This window comes from Alligator mississippiensis, chromosome 16 (assembly GCF_030867095.1).
Source record: "Alligator mississippiensis isolate rAllMis1 chromosome 16, rAllMis1, whole genome shotgun sequence".
NCBI lineage: Eukaryota > Metazoa > Chordata > Crocodylia > Alligatoridae > Alligator > Alligator mississippiensis.
This window is the reverse complement of record NC_081839.1, coordinates 3465457-3484702: the sequence shown is the minus strand read 5'-3', so window position 1 is coordinate 3484702 and position 19246 is coordinate 3465457. Positions and strand designations below refer to the sequence as shown.

The 19246-nt window shown below is 62.5% G+C and overlaps 1 protein-coding gene across 2 annotated transcripts; it reads right to left on the bottom strand.

The window, feature by feature from the left end:
- Positions 1–2464: 2464 nt before the first annotated feature.
- POLRMT (RNA polymerase mitochondrial) lies at positions 2465–18807 on the bottom strand. 2 transcript variants are annotated; one of them, XM_014599641.3, is made up of 21 exons: positions 18405–18807; positions 18049–18129; positions 17421–17938; positions 16802–16932; positions 14951–15137; positions 13349–13498; positions 12674–12841; positions 12391–12561; positions 11522–11755; positions 10167–10955; positions 9151–9273; positions 8269–8391; positions 7589–7768; positions 6915–7001; positions 6600–6713; positions 5774–5826; positions 5260–5358; positions 4816–4888; positions 4600–4691; positions 4032–4090; positions 2465–3378 (listed from the first exon to the last, which is right to left on the bottom strand). In XM_014599641.3, exons 1-21 carry the CDS (start codon positions 18790–18792, stop codon positions 3329–3331), a joined length of 3870 nt encoding a protein of 1289 aa, XP_014455127.3. In that variant the 5' UTR covers positions 18793–18807; the 3' UTR covers positions 2465–3328. The 2 variants fall into 2 exon arrangements, with proteins under 2 accessions (XP_014455127.3, XP_059575996.1); XM_059720013.1 differs by lacking the exons at positions 16802–16932; positions 17421–17938; positions 18049–18129; positions 18405–18807 and adding an exon at positions 15668–15847.
- Between the last annotated feature and the right edge of the window lie 439 nt (positions 18808–19246).

The window sequence follows — 19246 nt, the reverse complement described above, 5'->3', positions numbered from 1 at the left end:
GGGGTGACGGAGAGCCGAGCCAGGCCCCCAGGGACTGAGCCTATGGCCACGGGGCAGGAGCCTGGGGTTGCAGACTTGCAGGGCTTGCTGGAGCCCATGGCTCCCCCTGCCCCACCGGGCCGCTTCGATGGAAGCAGAACTAATAAATCACAGCACAAATAAGCCGCTGTAATCCCAGCAGCCGGGCTGCTGATTAACACGGCTGTTAGGCCTAATCCTGTCCCCTGCTAATTGCCCCCCCCCCCAAGTCCCCCGAAAGGGGGGGGGGGGGGGGGGTGTCCCAGCTGGTCCATTTTGCACCATTTGCAAATGTGAATGGCTGGTGCCTGCTTCCCTGTTGTGTGCACAATATGAGCCACATGCACGCACATGCACATGCACATGCACATGGGCTCCAGTGCTTGGCCGGCTGCCTGCCCAGCGCGGGTGCATTCCTAATGAGCCACGTGCCTGCCTGAGCTGGCACCGCTCAGCTCCAAGGTCATGCCAAGGACAGCCCTGTGCTGGGCGGCAGGCCGTGGCCCTGGTACAGGGGGCAAAAGTGCCCCCATCTGTCTCCATTCCTCCCCCACCAACTGCCCCTCCCAAAGGGGTGCAGGGCAAGGCTCCAGCAATAATCAAACTGGAAGGGCCCCTGGGAGTCTGGTGCCCCCCCACGGCACCGATGACACTGGTGGGAGGGTGGTGGGGACGGCAGCGTCGGCCCTGCAGCTCAGGTGGGGAAACTGAGACATGGGGGGGGGGGGGGGGGGGGGGGGGGGGAGGGAACCAGGACACGGTCCATGCATGCGCCAACCCTTCCCGACGCCCATCACTGGGCAGCTGTTTAAGCGGAGCGCCCACCTCGCCCTGCAGAAAGCCTGGCTCCCCCCATTAGACAACCCCCCCCCCCTCCCTCCCCCAAGCACTAACCACTAGACCCCCCCATGCCAAACCCCACACCTTAACAGACCATGGTGCCAACTTCATGCCCACTCCTAGGTAAAACCCAGCTCCGCCCTCCCCCCCCCCCTGCCTCCATGTAGCCCAGGGGTGTTGGGGCTGGTGTGACAGCCCTGGGAGCCCTGCCATGGAGAGCCCAGGGGTGCTGGTGGCTGCCTGGGTTGAGCTCAGCGCAGGCACGGGGTGCACAGCTCCCTGCAAAGCCCAGCCCCAGTATATCAGAGCGGCAGGGGCAGCCCTGGTACAGAGCTCCCGGGGCACTGCCGGGACCTCAGGGCCTCCCTGCCTGAAAGCAGAGCAGCCCCTTGGGTCCAGCCAGGTTGGAAGCGATGGGGATCAGGGCAGCACGGAGCTGTGGGGAACAAGGGATGGGGATGTGCCCTAGTCCAGCCTCACTCAGGTGCTCTGCCCACTAGGCCATACTGCCTCCATCATGCTCCCCCTCCATCCCTAGGCCTGGGCTGGGGTAGGCAAGATGCCCATTTCCAACCCTGGCACATGGCTCATCTTCCCCGTGGGGTGAGGGGGCCGTGATGCACTTTCGTGGCAGCTCCGCACCTACTGGGCCCCATCTGCCCCTGTGGATGATCAGTGCCGGGGGGGGGCCCACTACCAGTCCCACCCAGCGCAGGGGATGCACAGCTACTGCCGGAGCAGTGGGCACACACCTCCTTCCGGGCTGGGGTGCGGGGGCGGGCGGCCCGGCGTGACTCAGCACCATGGTGTGTGGGTGTCACGAGCGCAGCTCCCTGCCTGCCAGCCTGTGACGCACAAGTCGCCGCTCGGTGCTGAGGCCGTGCCAACCAGGAGAGCAGCCAGGCGGCCCGCTGAGCTCCCGGGTCCAGCCCCAGCAGGCCAGCCATGGTGCAGGGACCGCGACGAGATCCCCAGGATCTTGGCGAAGCAGTTTGGTGGGAGGGTTCATCGCTGCAGCGAAATTGGAGCCGGGCTAAGTCAGGATGGGAGCCTGGGGGAGCACACCAGAGATCTCAGAGAAAGGGTGGCCAAAGACCGTGCGGTATCCCTAAAACACTGGGTGCCAGGGATGCTGCCTGCCCTGTGCCCGGACCTCATACATAGATTCATAGATGTTAGGGTCGGAAGGGACCTCAATAGATCATCGAGTCCGACCCCCTGCATAGGCAGGAAAGAGTGCTGGGTCTAGATGACCCCAGCTAGATGCTCATCTAACCTCCTCTTGAAGACCCCCAGGGTAGGGGAGAGCACCACCTCCCTTGGGAGCCCGTTCCAGACCTTGGCCACTCGAACTGTGAAGAAGTTCTTCCTAATGTCCAATCTGAATCTGCTGTCTGCTAGGTTGTGGCCATTGTTTCTTGTAACCCCCGGGGGCGCCTTGGTGAATAAATCCTCACCAATTCCCTTCTGTGCCCCCGTGATGAACTTAAAGGCAGAACTTAAAGGGATGAACTCAGCCAGCCCTTCCCTGCTGTGCCCTCTGCCAGGCTGAGCCCAGCGCCGATCTCAGCCCTAACAGCCGTCCTGCATCAAAACCACCGTGAGATGATGTAAAAACGTTTTATTTACGCTATGATATGCACTGGTTGCAGCTCAGCACCGTGCCCTAAGCCTGGGCCGCGCTGCAGCCAAGGGGCCTGTGCATCCCCAAAAGGGGACTCGGCCTCACAGGATTAAGCAAACACCCTCAGTGCAAAACCCCAGCTCCTAGAGGGGCAGGCCGCTTCCCCCTTCCCCTCTTGGAGCCAGGGAAGCCTGCCATGGCGCAAGGGGCTCAGGGACACCAGGGCAGGGAAGCTTCAGCCTGGGTCTCCACTGTGGCCAAGGTAGATCACACGGGTGCAGCCAGCAGCCGCAGAGAAGTCCCCCATTGTGCATGTCCCCCACCACCGGGCTGAAAGGGCACAGAGACCCCTCAGCCCTCGAGACAGCCTTGTCTGGAAGCCACTTCTGGAAGCCCTGAAAGCAGTTTTGGGGTCCCAAGTGGTGCTCCCTTTGATCCCCAGACTGACAAGACCCCAGGCTGGGAGGGGCCATAGGCACCACTGACACCGAGAGCGCATTTGCAGCAGGGACACGTCCCACCCAGACACACAGGGAGGGCAGGGGCCAGCAGGCTGGAGCCCTGAGTGAGCAGCAGCAGAGCAGACCTCCTGCCAGGGTCCTTTGGCATTTGAGGTGAACTCTCAGGCAAGGTCAAGCCTTACTGGGGGGAGATGGGCACAGGGGGCTCCAGCTCGGCCCACGGCTCCTGCAGGGAGCTCAGTGCTCCAGCGCTCTGGCAGGCCGTACCCTGGGGCCTCCCACTGTGGGCACTCCCACAACCAAGGCCACGGAGCCGAGCACGGCAATGTCCGGAGTCCAAGCAGGCAGCCACCGGGACAGAGCAGAGCCACTGGTCAGCGCCAGGTCAGCTGAAGAAGTAGATGGATTCTATCACCTTCTGCAGGTCCAAATCACCTGGGGGGGAAGAGGGCGAGAGCGGTCAGAGTTGGGCAAGAGAAGGCATCAAGCTCAAGGAGGGGGCATCCCAGGTCCTCTGGGCCTGCTGGTCCCCCCACTCCAGCCAGGAAGAGGGTGCCGGGGCACCCACCAGGGCTGTGGCACACCCCTGCTGCTCCTGGAAGAGGGTTAGCAGTGGGGTCAGGGGCTGCAAGGGAAGGGAAGGCCTCCCCCTTACCCATCAGCAGGCACTGCTGCCCCCCGAAAGGCAGCCACCTTTGGGGTGCAGCGCTGGTTCTACCCACTGGCTGCTAAGAAGCCTCCATAGCCGTTGGGTGCCAAGCACAAGAGATGCTGGCAAGGGATCAGGGGCCTCAAAGTCATGATCCCGGTCCCAGCACAGGTGATGCTGCTGGCAAGGCTGGCGCTCCTTGTTGGTGGGAGCATGGGGCATGGAGCAAAGACCAGAGGCTGTGCCAGGGATGGGGCAGGCTGGCACCGTGCAGGGAAAGGCCTCGCCTGGCCCCATCAGCCCCCAGGGCTGTTTACTCCCCAGGTGGCAGGGACCTCCTGGCAGTGAAGGATTGAGCCGGTAACCCAACTGGGGCCCGGTTGGTTGTACAAACACCTAGGCACCACTGGGCTCTTGGGCGTGAGCTCCATGACTGTACCTGTCTCAGGAACTTTGGAGAGTATCTCCTTCAGCATCACGGACTTCTTGCAGCTGGGGCTGGATCAGAAGGAAGCCAGGGCAGGAAGGGGTGTTGAACCACAGCTTATACCTGTTATACCCTCCCACAGCAGCTCCCAGGCAGGACCCTCCCGGCAGCCTCGGGCAGCAAGTTGGACACAGCGAGGGAGGTAGGGAAGCAGGGGGCCAAGAAGCACCAGCTCCCCGCAGAGAGGCTTGGGGTTGCAAGCATCTTCCTCAAGGTCCCTGTGGCTCTGAACCCACCCCTGGTTCTTTCTGGGTCCTGTCACTACCTCCCAAACATGCCTCTGCTTCCCCCACTTCAGAGAGGGGTCGGGGTGCAGGGACTGAGCAACTCATCCCAGCTCATGCAAGAAGCCGGAGAACCCAGCTCAAGTGCCTATGGTCCCAACCCTGGCACACCAACCGCTGAGCCCCCCAGCCCTGCAGCTGGACAGCAATGTGAAGAACGTGAGTAGCATATGGGGGGACAAGGCCCAAGCCTGCTCAAGTGTCCCCTGTGTGGGCTGGGTGATAAAGGCACTTACGGGCTGGCCGTGCAATACTTCTGCAGCATGAACTGGGACAGGTCCTCCAGGATGGGCTGGCTGTGCAGCTCCACAAACTGCTCCCGGCACATCTGGCAGGGCAGGGGCATAGGTGAGTGGAAAGGAACCAGATCCCTGTGCCCACCCCAAGCCCAGCGAGCCCCAGCTGGCTGGCTCCTGCCATGCCCCATGCAATGGCCGCCCCAGGCGGGTCACCTGGTTCATCATGTCCACAGAGCACGCATGGGTCCAGTAGCAGTCATGTACCGAGACGAAGGTCAGGCCTTGCCTAGAAGGCAGCAGGGTGGCAGTGTCACGTGGTGCCCGCAGTCCTTCCTCTAGTGCCAGCTCAGCCAGTGCCTCCTGCTGCAGGTGCACCCAGGGGGGCTGCCAATCCTCCATCCCCGGCTCCCCCTGGCCACAGACTCCCAGTCCCTGGGGCAGGGTCCAGGGGAGGCAAAGTGGAGACCAGGCCCCATTCCAGCACCCAAAGGTCACCCAGAAGTGACCGTAAAAGGTCCAGTCTCCCATCAGCCTGCACCTCATCTCTCACCCTCCCCTGCTGGGGACCCAGCTGCACCCAGCAGACAGAGTCCAGGTCCTCCAAGCCCTCCCATCCCGGGGGCAACCAGCTGGCATGCCAGCTGCCCCCCAGCCTACCTGCAGCAGTGCAGCGCCGTGAGCATCATGTGCGTGGAGTCCAGCGAGTGGATGAAGTTGGGTGGGAAGGCGTTCTTTTGCTTCGTTGTGTTTGGCTTCCTACAAGCAGCATGGGGAGTAGTTGGACCCTGCCTAGCCCAGGGGATGTAGGAGGAAGCATGGAGGGGTGGGCCACATCTTGCTCTAAGCGTAGCACTGGCCAGGCCAGAGGCAACGCATACTGGATCCAGAGCCTGATTTGCCCCTCATCCCCAGGCGATGGGCCTGCTCTGGCTCTGACTCCCATCCAGCTGTCCTGCTCAGTGAATGCGTGGGGCTGGATGCCAGGAGCTCTGCCCCACTTCCCTCTTAGGGCTGTTTGCACCACAGCTCTGCTGGAGGAAGGGACTGGGATCCTCAGGCAGGCATCGGCTGAGGATCCTGCTTGGTGCCTGCGCTAGGGACCTCCAAAGCACCTGATGGGGGAGCTGGAGACAGTCTCCTGTGGCTGTGGGGTGGACCAGCCAGTACTTACTGCTTGCTGTCGACTTGCATCTTGAGCGTCACGGCCTGCATTGTGCTCCGCACCTGCAGGGAGATACAAGTCTCAGCCTCAGTCCCCATCCCTCTGCTCCTAGGCGCTGTGGGGTGGGGGGCACGGAGGGATTGGGCCCTGAACTGAGCCACTGGGGTGCCCCCATGCTAGTGTTGGGGCAGCCCTGGCCCCCTCTCCATGGCTTCCCAGTCATCCCTGCCTGCCCCTGCCCCCCAAACAGTCACGGGCAAGGCCGAGACAAGCTCCTGCCTTGCACAGGGGATGTCGTGGCCAGCTCAGCCCCGAGCCTTGTGAGGCAGATGGAGAAGGAGCGGAGGAGCGTGGGATGGGGAGGCTGAGTCACTGAGCCTCGAGAAGCTGCTTCTCCTACTTCCCCGCAGTGCTGGACACACCTCTCCCGAAAGGTTAATTACCCACCGAGTCGGGGGGAGGGGCTGCCAGGAGAAGCCGACACGGCTCTTCTGCACGCTCCCAGCCCCTGCAGAGGAGGGGGTGCAAGCGCGTGCATGCTACATGCAGCCTGATGCTGCACACGCGCACGCAGGCCGGGCCTTCTCTGGGCGAAGCGCATGTGTGACACCACCAGTTTCCAAGCATGGAAGCTTGAATAGTCTTAGTAGTATGTGCATGTGCATGTGAGCGTGTCTGCATGCATGTGTGCGCGCGCGTGCAGTGCGTGATTCCACATGTGCAGGCACTGGCCAGGGACTCTCCCTGCTCCCAACACAAGGCAGAAGGGAGCTGATCTAGGTCCCCGGGTGCCGTGTTGGGGACCCAGCTCCCAGGCAGTCACAGCAACACTCACTGAGGTGCGCCGGCTCTGATGGTAGGGCTGCACAATGGGCAAGCCCAGTGGCGTCACCCACTCCACCGTCCTCCCAGATTGGGAAATGAGGCGGGCGCTGTCCGTCAGCCAGGCCTGCAGAGAGAACCCCAGTCAGCTTGGCCTCCGCGGAGCTGGCCCTTGCTCCGTGCCCCGAGTGGCTCAGCCTGTCCCCACCGTCCCTGCCCGTGCTGCAGCAAGCACGAGGTGATGCTCCCACTGGGCCAGGAGCCCAGACCCCTACTGGTCCAGCACCCAGGGAAGCCCAGGGGAGGGGGCAAGAGAAGGGGCCTGTACCTGGATCTCCCGCGTCCTTGAGAACATCTGCTGGAGGATCCTGAACGCCTTCTGGACCAGGTAGTGTGATGCTGCCCACAAGTACTCCTGGGCAGAGCAGAAGCTGGCTGAGGGGCTCAGCTTGGCATGGCACCAGGACCAGGTGGGACAGCTGCAAGGTGTCTCCCACCCCCCCAAGGACCCCCTCTCCCCTGCCAGCCAAGGCCCGTGGTGTTGCTGCAGGCTGGGGGAGCCAGAGGCTGTAGCTCTGATCCAGCTGCTGCGTGCAGAAAGTGGCTGAGCTCTGACACTCCAGGCACCTCCTTTAGCTCTGACCATACCCCTGGGGGTGCCACGCTGGGGTCTCAGCTCCTGAGCTGCCGTCACCCGCTCCCCAGTGAGGATTGTGGGGTGAAACCAGGGAGTCTGGGGGGTCCTGGGGGACTGTGACCCCCCTTGAGAGCAGCCCAGGCTTGAACCTAACATAAGAAACTGGCTGGGCCTTGGGGGGGTGCGGGGCAGGGTACAAAGGAGCAGAGGCCGGTGAGTCTGTCTGAAGACTGCTGCGTGGCCCCTCAGATGCGCCAGGGACAGGCCCCTCCCTGGCCACCCCCTGCCAGGGCCTGATCTGGGCACCAGGGGAAGGAGGCATGGAGGGCGGGAGGGAGAGGGGTGGTCCTGGGGCCGTTTCACACCTCAGGGAAGTCACTGTTATCCTTAAGCTGCTTCTCCATCTGGAGCCGGCTGCCGTACCGGGTGACACCGTACACGACCGTCATCACCGTCTGCTTCACCAGCTTGCGCTTGATGAAGCCCTCCAGGAGCTGGGCGATGTGCACACCTTCCTCTGCATCCTGACGCCGCAACTCCTCCACCTGTGGCCGTATAGATGGCAAAAGGAGAAGGGGGCATTGGGATACAGCTTCCCCAGGAGCAGAGCCCCCTTGAACAGTGCTGCCTGGGGGTCATGGGGTCCCCTGGGGTCCATCCAGGCTGCAATCTCCGTGCCCCCCACAAAGAGCAGCTGGGGGAGCTTCAGGACCACAGCAAGAGCTGACACCCGCTGCAGAGACCAGAGCTGAGACATGGAGCTACCCACGCTGACTGAGCAGGTACCCACTTGTCTGCTGGAGGCTGTGCCCTGCCTCTTGCTATAGGGGAGATCCCACGGGGAAGGAAACCAGGGGCCTGGGGACACCGGCTCTCAAGCCCTGCTCAAAGAGGACGCAGCAACCGGCTCTGGCTCCATGCAAGATGCCTCCTTCTTCAAGGGTTGGGACAGCACCGCCTGACCCCTGGGGACAGGAGATGCCCACTCCAGGGGAAGGGAGGTCTCAGGGGGGTGGCAACCCAGTGGCCCCCGGGGCCGGCTCACCTGTTTGGCCACGGTGGTGTAAACGTCCTGGGGCTCGTCACAGGGCATGAGGTTGACAGAGGTGGCACCGATGAGGTCCCGCCCGAGCGCGGCATAGTGCTGCAGGCCATTGCAGGAACCGTCCTGCAGAAGAGGACAGCCTCAGTGGAACCGAGACACAGGTGGCTCGGGGGAGCGCTGAGCCAGGGCCAAGTCAGTGCAGGAATCCACAGCGGGGGGGGAAGGAGCTACACCACCTGCCAGCATCCCACAAGTGAGGGATGGAGGAAGGCACGTGCTGCCTGCCGTGGCCGCAGAAAGACCCCCCACCCCTTCCCCTGAGGCAGGAACACTGTTAACCCCTGTTCTCTGCATCATGAGGGCACCCAGGAGCCACCACCTGGGACTGCACCAAAGCCCAGGACCCTCAGGTGACAGACACATGTCACTGCTCCCTGCTTGTTTCCCCACTATGAAGCACAGCTTCCCTATGTCCCAGGGGTCTGGGAATGTTTGGGAGGAGCTTGGACGTGACAGGGCATCTAGAGGCAGTGCATTCATCCCTGGATGGCAGAAGCAGCTGCTCATTAAGAATCAGCCCAGTCATGTGCGTGTGTGCATGTTTGCATGTGTATATGGTCGTGGGTGCATTGGTAGGTGAGTGTTTACGCATGTGGGGGCATGCATGTGTGTGTGTGTGCACACACTAGCTCCTCCTGCGCATACCCTGGGCTGGGCAGGCGCAGACGGCAGGGAGCACTTGCAAACAGCCTGACTCCTTCCCTGGAGTAGATGTGGGGCTGTGTCTGGCTGATAAAATCCCACCCCCTTGCCTCACTGCAGTCCAGGGCCTCCAAAGCTCCCCAGGGTTTCCCTCGGCTCCCCCATCCCACTGAGCCTGACCTGATGGACGGGGAAGTACGAGACGTAGGCAGCAGGATCAGGCACCCGTGAGGCCCGGGCGATCTCCATACAGCAGGCCAAGACCTGCCACGGCTCCTCTGTGTCCATCCACCACTTGCGGCCCTGCGGGGAGGAACGGCACGGTGTCACACAGCAGAGGCAACGCATATAGCCTAGAGTCCAAGCCAGGTACAGACCCCAAGGGTCCCCTCTTCCCCCACTTTGCCTCTTTTGACTGCAACCACACAAGGGCAGGGGAGCCCGATGCCACCCGACCCCAGCTGCGGGCTGACATAAGTGACAGTCTGTGACGAAGGACCCTGGGAGAGCTGGATTCTAGCTGCGGATCAGCGGGGAGCACTTTGGGGGCGGCTCCGCACGGGCAAGCTTTACTGTAAATAACACTGGTAAACAGTTCCCTAAGTCAGACGTCTAGATGCCCATCACCCCAGGGGCAGATGGCAGCCTAGGCTTGGCAGCAGGGTCCAAAGACTGCCCCCCTGCCTGGATCCCCATGACTTTGTTTCATTGTACTGTGTGAGGGCTGTCCCCGGGGTTAAGACCATCGTTTTGTAATTGGTTTGTGGCTGACTAAGCCTGAAAAGAAAGGAGGCGGCCCTGAGGGAGATTGGGAGAGACGGTCCCAGGGCAGACGCAGTAAAGCCTGAGCGGGGCACAGGGAACTAAAATGGCTCAATAAAGACAGAGCCTGCTGTGCTGCTGGAGACGATCAGCACCCTGATCTCCCTCTTGTTTAAAGGAAGAAAACCCCTTTCCTCCCCAGAGCTGATGGAAAAGGAGTTCCAGAGCTGGGGGTGCTATGGATTGCCAGGGACTGAGCCAGGGCCTCGAAGCCAGAGGCTCGGTGGGGGCTACCAAACCAAGTTAATCTACCATGGGCCCTCCTCCATTGCTGATGCCAGGCTACTGCTGGGTGGCACAGCCCCTGTGGCCTCATGTTGGGAACGGGCGGGGGGCTGCCCGCATAGCCAGAGATTCCCCCTCTCACAACCTACCGTGAGTGGGTGGTCGGCTGAGTCCAGGATGTCCTCCATGATCTCGTTGGCGTAGGCCAGCCGGTCCTGCAGTGACTTGTTCTTCTTCAGCCCGGTGAGGTTGACAAGGTGGATCTTGAGCCAGTCAAAGCCACGGGGGCCCAGTGGCTTGCCCTCGGCGAAGAGCAGGATGCCACGGGCGACGTCGTTGCGCAGGTGGCTCAAGTAGGGCGGGCAGGGGTAGGTCCTGCCCCGGAAGTCCATGTTGTGCGGAAGCCAAAAGACCTGGTCCCGCAGGTAGTTGGCGATGGACAACATGTAGAGGGCATCCATCCGCAGGCTGTACATCTCCGCTGCCTTTTTCTGGCACCGTGCCAGCTCCTGCTTCCAAGCTGCCTTGTTCTTTATAGAGTCCATCTCCATCGGGGTCCGCTTTGTCGGCTTGGGGGCCTCTGAGAGTGGGGGCGGGATGTCCAGCTTCTCAGAACCCTTGTCATTGAAGATGGAGATCACGACGTCCAGCACAGGCTTGTTGATTTTCCAGGGGCAGTTGCCCAGATAGTTCAGGGCATCCAGCACAGGGTACAGGGTGGCAGAAGGGCATTCATCCAGCAGCATCTGGTGCTGGGTGGCACCATCTGTGCTGCGCATCAGCTTGGTGGGGGACAGGATATAGGCGCCGAAGCTGGGGGAGATCCAAGGTATGGGCGGGCACAGCATGGGCACGAGGGAGGTGCTGAAGGTCAGCATGGGCTTGGCTGCATCTGCCACCACGTGAGTGAAGATGGGGTGGGGCTTGATGAGCCCAACCTGAGGGGTTGAGTCGCAAGTGAGAGCTGGTCACAGCTGAGCCCAGAGACTCGGCACGGCACAGCCCAGAGCCAGCTGCACCAGCAAGGCAGGCCATGGATCGCTGATCACCTGAACCCCCTGCACCCAGCATAGCAGCCCCAGCACCTGCCCAGCTGGGCTCCTCATCTGTTGAGGGCCATGGGGGACTCTCATGGAGAAGCCCAGGGGATGTAGGGTGAACTGGATGAGAGAGAGGCATGAAGAAGATGCCCACGTGTCCAAGCACACATGTCCATGCATGCCTGAGTGTGGGCATGGGTCAGAGGGCCTGGGCAGAGAGCAGGAAGGAAGCAAGGCCCGTGCACAGCACGGGGGCGGGCATTCCAGGCAACTATAACTCCCTCCAAACCTAAGTAGATACCTGCCTTGCTTCACCCGAGCCACCTGGCACCATAGGGCAGAGACGGATGCCACGAACCCCCAGCATCCCCTCAACCAGGCAGGGACCAGGCCTCCCGCCCTTGAACAGGTCATGGCCTCCCAGCTTGCAGCCCTCCCCACTCCAGGCCCATGCCCCGCTGTACCCGATAGCTGCTGCTGAAGGAGTAGACGTGGTAGAGGACAGGAATGAGTTTCTGCTCCTGGTTGCAGTTCAGCAGGTTGCTCCGCACCTTAAGGACCTGCACCATCAGCTCCAGCAGGCAGATGCCCAGCTCCACACGCAGGGCGTCGAACCAATCTGAGTCACTTTTCATCAGCAAGGGGCTGGTGCTGGCCTCCAGCTTTTCCCAGTACTCCCGTGGCAGGTAGCTGTCTGGCTGGTAGGGGAGAGGGGGAGCCAGGTGAGCCAGGGAGGGGCAGGCAGGCTTCCAGGAACACCCTTTCTGCTCACACATGCCCTGTCCCGGACCCTGCCCCATCCTGGCTGTCAGGCCCAGGGGCTCTGTGGAGTTGGACAGCCCAGGGAACGAGCTATGTTCTGGCAGAAGGAATTCCCCCGGCCACTCCAGCCCAGGGTTCCTTGCATTAGTGGGATCCGCACCCACCCCAAGTGCCACTCAGATCCCCTTCCCCAGCCTGATCAGCAGCTCTGCTTTCTGCTCCCTGCTTGATTGGCGGTTCTGCCCTCTACTCCCTGCCCCATCTCCCACTGTGCTACCCATACCTTCTTCAGTCCACCACATGCCACACTCAGCAGCTGCCTGTGGCCCCCCCAGCCTGCACAAAGGAGGTGCTAGGGATGATACCTCCAGCTTGGAGGGATGTACCCGAGCCTGTACTTCCTGCAGCACCCCCAGGCTGTGGAGCCTCAGAACAGGGGGTGTCTGCCCCCCAACTCTGCCTGCCCAGCCCACCTCCATGCTTAAGGCTGAGCAGTCTCCAAGGGCGCAGGAGCTGTGTCTGCCCCGGCACACATCCGGCCCCTTGCCACCCACCTTGGAGCCAGCCTCACCTGGGTGTCTTTAGCCAGCAGGTGGACATAGTCCTTGTAGAGCCTCTGGACTTTGTCCAGCACCTGGCTGGACACCTTCTTCTGCAGCATGTACTTGGTGTAGACCTTGTTGCCCAGCTCCTTAGCCAGTATTACCAGCAACTCACCCTGGGGCGGGAGGTTCACCAGGGTCTGGAGAGGAGGACAAAAGTGAGGATCTCAGGGCAGACGGGCCCCTGCCATGAGGCAGGACCTTTCCCAGCTCCCCGAGGATTGTGGAGACCCCGCAGGGCCAGTGCCCTACCTGGAGCATGATCTCTACGTACTCCTCGTCCTTCAGCAGGCACAGGTAGGGGTAGAGGGCCTTCGGGCCAGCCTTCTTCATGCATCTAGCCTGGTGTTGCCTGGACTTCTGCAGGCCTTGCAGCAGTGCCTGCTGCCACTGGGAGCGTAGCGAGGCCAGGCGCTTCTGCTGCAGAGGCGAACAGACGAAGAGGTGGGGGGTCAGCATCTTGATAGCCATGGCTGCTCACACATGCAGATGCCCCAGCTTCCCCCTGCCTGGTGTTGCCACCAGCCTCTTAACCCCACCCCCAAGACAACTCCTTGCCCTTCTACACACCTAACATACCAGCAGGAGGTGGCCCCCCGCCCCGGATCATCTGCTTGCCCAGCTCCGAACATAGCAGCCATTATCTGCCCCTTAACTACATCCATCTCCCTGGACAATCCCTAGCTGGAGAGAGCTGCTAATGAGCCCAGTTCAATGTGGGGGCCATATCCCTGCAGGGCTGTGAGGTGCTAGAAGGGCTCTCCAGCCTTGGAGGATGGCTGTGGGAATCTTCCACTCTGCTGGGGCCTGCGGAGATGCCGTGGCCACATCCGGACATACCAGGCCGATACCATACGGGCTGGAAAGCAGCCCCCACTGTGTCCCACAGCCTGTGGCTGGCCCCTCTCAAGGTACCCACATGCTTACCGCTTTGACAGTGTGCTGGCTCGGGGACCCAGTCATAGTCACAGACGGTACAGTGATGGTGCTGGCCATCTCCATGTCCAGCTGTTTCTGGAAAAGCTCCTGCAGCTCTTGCACTGAGAAGTCCAGCTTGGGGTAGGTCACAGCCAGCTTCTGCAGGGAGGGAGAGGATGGTCACAGCAGCTCTAAGCTGGGCCTGGCATGGCCAGGCCTCCCCTGTGCGCTGCAGACCCTGAGGGCTTTGATCCAGGCAGGTGGTGGCACAGCGGGGACTCAAGCCCAGGGCACAGGCAGGCACAGAACCCGCTGCAATCTCCAGGTGGGGAAGATCCAAAGCTGGCGGCACTCCCAGCCACGTGTCCTCACTAGGGACTGACTTAATTTGCGGTGAGACAAAGTTTTTCGCAGGCGGCAGAACCAATTTAAAGGGCATTACACAGTGGGCTCTGTCCCTCACCACTGATTGGCAGAGGACCCCCCCAGTGCCCCCGCCCCTTGCTGCTGATTGGCTGCGAGGCAAAAACTGCATAATTAAAGAGCAAATCCCACAGAAATATCTGTATTATTATAAATCTAAGTGTTAAATTTAAATCTAAATCTTTGTCTTCCAGTAAGCTTTTGCAGGGTCGATTTTGTGGGAAGTCACGGCCAAGACCATTTTTCGTTGTTTTTTGTGAAAATCATGAAACCACGACTCAAGCAGGTCCCTACCCAATGCCCATGGTGAGGCTGGGGCTGCCCAGGGATCAGGAACCTTCTGGGGATGGACGAGAGCCACAAGGAGAAGCCCTGGGTCCCAGGCTGGGGGGGAAGGCTGGCAAGTATCTCTTGGTGCTGAATGGCTCAAGCTGGGGAATCCCAGGCAAAGCCCCACAGCTTGTTAATGCAGGGCACAAAGGGGAAGGTGGCAGCAGGCAGCTGGCGTGGGAGACTGGAGCCTTCGCATCAGTCGCTCTCCTTCCCAGGCCTGCTGGGGAGCCATGGCCCCCTCCTCTCCCAGGACAGAGCTTCTCCAGCTCCACTCAGGTCCAGGCCACAGGACCCCCACTTGGGCTCCAGGGGCCCTGTGAGGCCATGCAGAGGCAGGCAGCACCAAGTGAGGTGGATGCCACAGAAACTCATGCCCGGGTAACCAGATGGGTCCTGCGTGCTGCCAAGCAGCAACGGGCAAAAGCGCCTGGTCCCTCACAGCAGCCTCCCTGGCCCTGCTGGCACCCTCCTGCTACAGGGACCAGGGGGATTTCAACTTGCTGCTTGGTTATTACTATGCAGAGAAGGCCCGGCCAAGAGCAGTGCTCCATTGTGCCACGCTCTGGACGTGCATACAGAAGACAGCCCTGAGGCTGAAGGGCTGAGAAATGAGGCCAGGGGCAGGAGGGAAGCTTGAGGCACAGAGGGGAAGTGGCTTAGCCAGGGTCCCCAGGAGGGCAGGGCAGAGCTGGGAATACCAGTCCAGTCTCCAAACCACCCTGGGGAGTTTGGTCTCAGCTGGGCACAAGCCCCCTCCCCAGCTCAACAGCCTCTTCTCCCCATCACCCTGGGACCTCTCTGTGCCTGGGGTTAGCTCGGCCAATGCTGCAGCTCCCCAGGGAAGCAAGGGCTCACCTTGGAGTAGAAGTCCCGGAGCATGGGTTTTGTGTAGGACTCGGCCTGGGGTGGGGGCGGTAGCTGGTAGCTGGGCTGGATGACCCGCAGAGCTGTCAGCACCATCTCCTGCCCATCATCCTCGTAGGTGACATGCTGGAAGAGGTCATCCAGGTGGAAGCCATCCTTCTCCAGCTGCTTCACGCACCTGGGGGGGGGGGGGGGGGGAGGGGGGTAAGTTGGGGTGGAATTGATCCCCAGCAGCCCTTGCCCCACTCTGTGCTGCTCTATTCGCCTGGGAGGGCTGCTCCTCTCTGGTCCCGGCGGCCGCAAGCCCCCCATGTTCGGCAGGCTCCTGACATGGACTCAAGGCCAGCTCCCCCAGCTGCGATCACATCATCATTCCCTGCTGCCCAGAGAAGCTGCTGTGCTGGGATCCCCTGAGAGCCCAAGCGCTGGTGTCAAGAGCTGAGGTGTGGGCAAAAGAACTGCCAACCTGCAAGGGCCTGGGCTCCGAGCACCATCTGGTGGCTGCCACATGGTAAGTGGTAAGTGGCAACTGATGGGTGGGCAGCAGAGAGGAGGGCAGAGTCCCAGGAGCCCTGGGACAACTGCAGGGAGGTTGGCATCTCACCCGGGCATGTCTGATGGCGATCAACCCTCCCTCTGCCAACCCAGGGTCCAAAGGAACCCAGCACCCTTGGCTTCAACTCCCCCACAGGGCACAGTGCCATGCACCTGGCTGCCATGCTCCGCCTGAGGCAGCTGCATCTCAGCAGGTAGAACGGGTCCCCAAGTGCTTGGCCGAGGCTTTGCAAGCTGCGCCGTTTCCTTCTCAGGTCTCAAGCCCTGGCTGAGAGACCTGCATTGCAGCAGTGCCCGGGAACCAGGCAGGATGGAGGTCCTGCGGTGCTAGGGGCTCAGTAGGGACAGCAGCTCGAAAGAGGGGAGGGGACCGGGCCAAGGTCATGCTGGTTCCAGCCCTGTGCTCTGCCCACTGAGATGTACTGCCTTGGAAGGCAGGCCAGGCACTTCTGAGGGTGGGAAGAGGTGGGTATCTGGAACCTAACAAGACACCAGGGTTGTGTCAGATGCCTGGGAATCAACATGAGCAGCTCCTATGCGGGGATTTGAAGCTGAGCTCTATGGGCACCTGGAACAGGAGCCGCCAAGGAGACAGCACTGCTGGGAGCAATAGAGCCTTTCCCGATCCACCCCGCAGCATCCCCGAGTCCAGGGAGGGGCTGGGACCCTGCCCCGAGGGATTTGCCCAGGCACCGCAATCACCACCAGGCCAGCCCGAGACATTCCCTCCCAAAGTCACCCCTGGCTGCCTCTTGAGATGTCTCCAGAGTCCCCCACAGGCCCCAATCCGCTCTGCAACCCTTTCCAATGCACTGTGGCTGCCTGTGGGTCCCAGCGGGGCAACAGGCTGGGACCTGCGGGCAGCTGCCGGTTCCTGGCACCGGAGAGGAGGGAGCAGGAAGCAGGGGAAGGGGCAGTGGAACTGCCTTCTGCGCACCGGGTTACAGAGCCTGGAACAAGGCACACCCAGGAGGAAGGGCCCCAAGCCAAGGGCAGCTGAGGAGAGGCTAGAGCCATAGCCAGCAGACAGCAAGGGCACAGCAGCTCCCAGATCTCAGCTACTGCCCAGATCCAGGTGCTTGGGATGGATGCACCTGCCCCTCCGAGCACCCCTGCCACGGTGCAGTGGGGAAGCTATGCCCCAGGCTGCTGGGAACAGCGGCTAGAGGAGGCACCAAGCAGAAGTCAGCTCCGAGCCCATCTCACAGGAGCCGGAGACCCAAGAGTTCTGGCTGGCTGCGTCCATCCTGGCTCTGGGCCTTGTCCCCCAGGGCGGCACGGACTCACTGTTGGATTTTCTTGGGCGCACAGGAGACGCGGCCCATGCACTCCAGCGCCATCGCGTAGGACTCCACGGTGGGCTTCAGGCCGGTGTTGTACAGCATGAAGAATATGCCACTGACATGCTTCAGGGAGCCCTGGAAGAAGAGAGGAGTTGACCAGCGCTGGGGGAGGAAGCAGAGAACCAACCGCCCTCCCTGTTTTCCCAGGACAGGCTTCGAGCCCTTCCACCCCCTTGACCTCTCCTGAACCGGCGCACCGAGCGCCCCCATTGAAAGAGCCACTGAGTTTGCTGGATCTCAAACTAAACTGCCGATGGAGGTGGCACCGGAAGCACCAATGTCAGCTCCGGGCCAACTGGAGCCAGGCTGCGGGGTCGGGGAAGCTCCCAGACCAGCTCAGGTCCTGCCTCTGGAACGGCTCAGTTGATCCCTGCCCGCGGATCCCAGCCGCACGGAGATGTGGAGTTCGGCCCAAACAGCTCAGGAAACCCAACAGGAGAAGCCGTCAGCCCCTGCGCCCGGCTCACGGGGCAAAGCCCCATCGATGGCGCTTTCGGGGCTCGAATCCAAGGCCTCTCCACGCGACAGCACGAGAGGCGAGCTCAGCGCCGGAGCCTGCATACCTTCTTGGCCCAGCCACGTAGGAGGATGTTGTACATCTTGCTGCACAGGAGCTTGCGGTACTTGGGGGACTGGCAGCAGAAGACCAGGCACTGCTGGGCCCACTCGGGCTTGTCCAGGAAGAGGCAGGTCTCCAAGTAGACCAAGATGCTCCGCTGCATGCCCCGGTGCTTCTCCTTGCCCACCAGCTTGTCGGCTCTGCCCTCCCCGGGGGCCGGCGAGCTCTGCTTGGCAGCCTTGTGGGCACCGGCTTTGACCTTCCTCTGCTTCTTCGTGCCCTGCTCCGGCGACTTGGCGCGGGCGAGAGCCGCCGAGACCCGCTCCTCCAGCATCGGCTGCAGCTTGCTCTCGCTCAGGACCGACTCCGCGGGGAACACGGCCGCCCCGACCCCGACCCCGACCCCGACGTGCCCCGCGGGGGCCTGGGGGCCGTCCCGGCGCGGCGGGGCCAGGCCCGCCCTGCCCAGCATCACCTCCGGCGCGGCGCCGGCTTGCAGCTGCTGCATGCGGGCTTCCAGCACTGCAGGGAAACGGGCGCGGGGGTGGGGGGAGGACGTCAAAACGGAGGTCGCGCCCACGCCGCGCCCAGAAACCTCCTGCCGCCGCCCCGCCCCGCCGCGCCACACTCACCCTCCAGCAGCTGGGCCCCGCAGCGCCAGGCCTCCTCCTTGGTGCTGGCCGAGCAGCCCCGCAGCGCGGCCCACAGGCGGTCTGCGGGGACACGGGGCGGTGAGGCGCGAGCCACGTGCAATTGCACGCATGCACACGCATGCCCACCCGGAGGTATGCACCTAGGCATGCACTCACACACTCACTCACACACACCAATGCATGCACGCACCCAGACAGATAGGCAGGCGTGCCAAGTGCACACGCGGGCCCCCTCCCCTGTGTTGGGGGCTGCCCCTGGGGCGCCCAGACGGATGGGGGGACACTGCCAAGGGGGTGCAGAGGGGCACCAGGAGGGCTGGGGGGGGGGGGGGTACCTGCTCCCCGGGGCCCCGCTCGCGCCGGCAGTCGCAGTGCCCACATGCCAGCCCTGCCAGGCCGCGCTGGCCGCGCCGCCACTGCGCAGGCGCGAGCCGCGTGGTCCGCCGGGAGCTGGAGGCCGGTTGGAACTACAACTCCCGGCGTGCCCCGCGGCTCCAGGGCCCGGCTGCGGGAGCGGGGCGCGCTGCGGCTCCCCCTGGCGGCCGGAGTCGGGGCAGCCCGCAGAGCTTGGGATAGGAGTGTAGGACAAGCGCCAGGGCTGTAGGGCACTGGGGTGCACCGTGTGCCAGACAGTGGCCGGTCCCAGACAATGAACAATTGTGAGTCCAGTAAGCTGGGAAGGCCCCGGCGGGAGCTGGAGTCCCACTGAACTGTGCCCTTCATCCCATCCTAGAGCTGGGCACTTGGGCTGGCACCTGGTGCCAGGCAGCCCTGCCCTGCAGAGCTCTCCTCTCCTCTCTCCACCCATCCCCTCACATAAATTTGAGCCCCATGCATTTCAGTGGTAGCCCTGAGGTTTCCAGCCCATCTTCTCCACCTCCTCCCTGCCCCCAGAGCCACTTTTCAACAACCTGGATGTTGTTGCTGCTCGTGCAACACCCCCGAGGTTTGGGGGGAGCAGCCGGGTCCCTTCCTCCCCCAGGTGCTGCAATATTCAGCAGCAAGAGGAAACCGGATCTGCTGCTGCCCAGATGAACAGAGGTCATTAGCTGCCCCCCTGGGGGGGCACTGAGCCAGGGAAAGGGGTCCCAGCAGAGCCAGGCCTGTGTTGGAGAAGGAAAAATCAAGAGTGGGGTGCCCCGGGCTTCCCAGTCCTGCTGCCGTGCTGGTCCCAGCA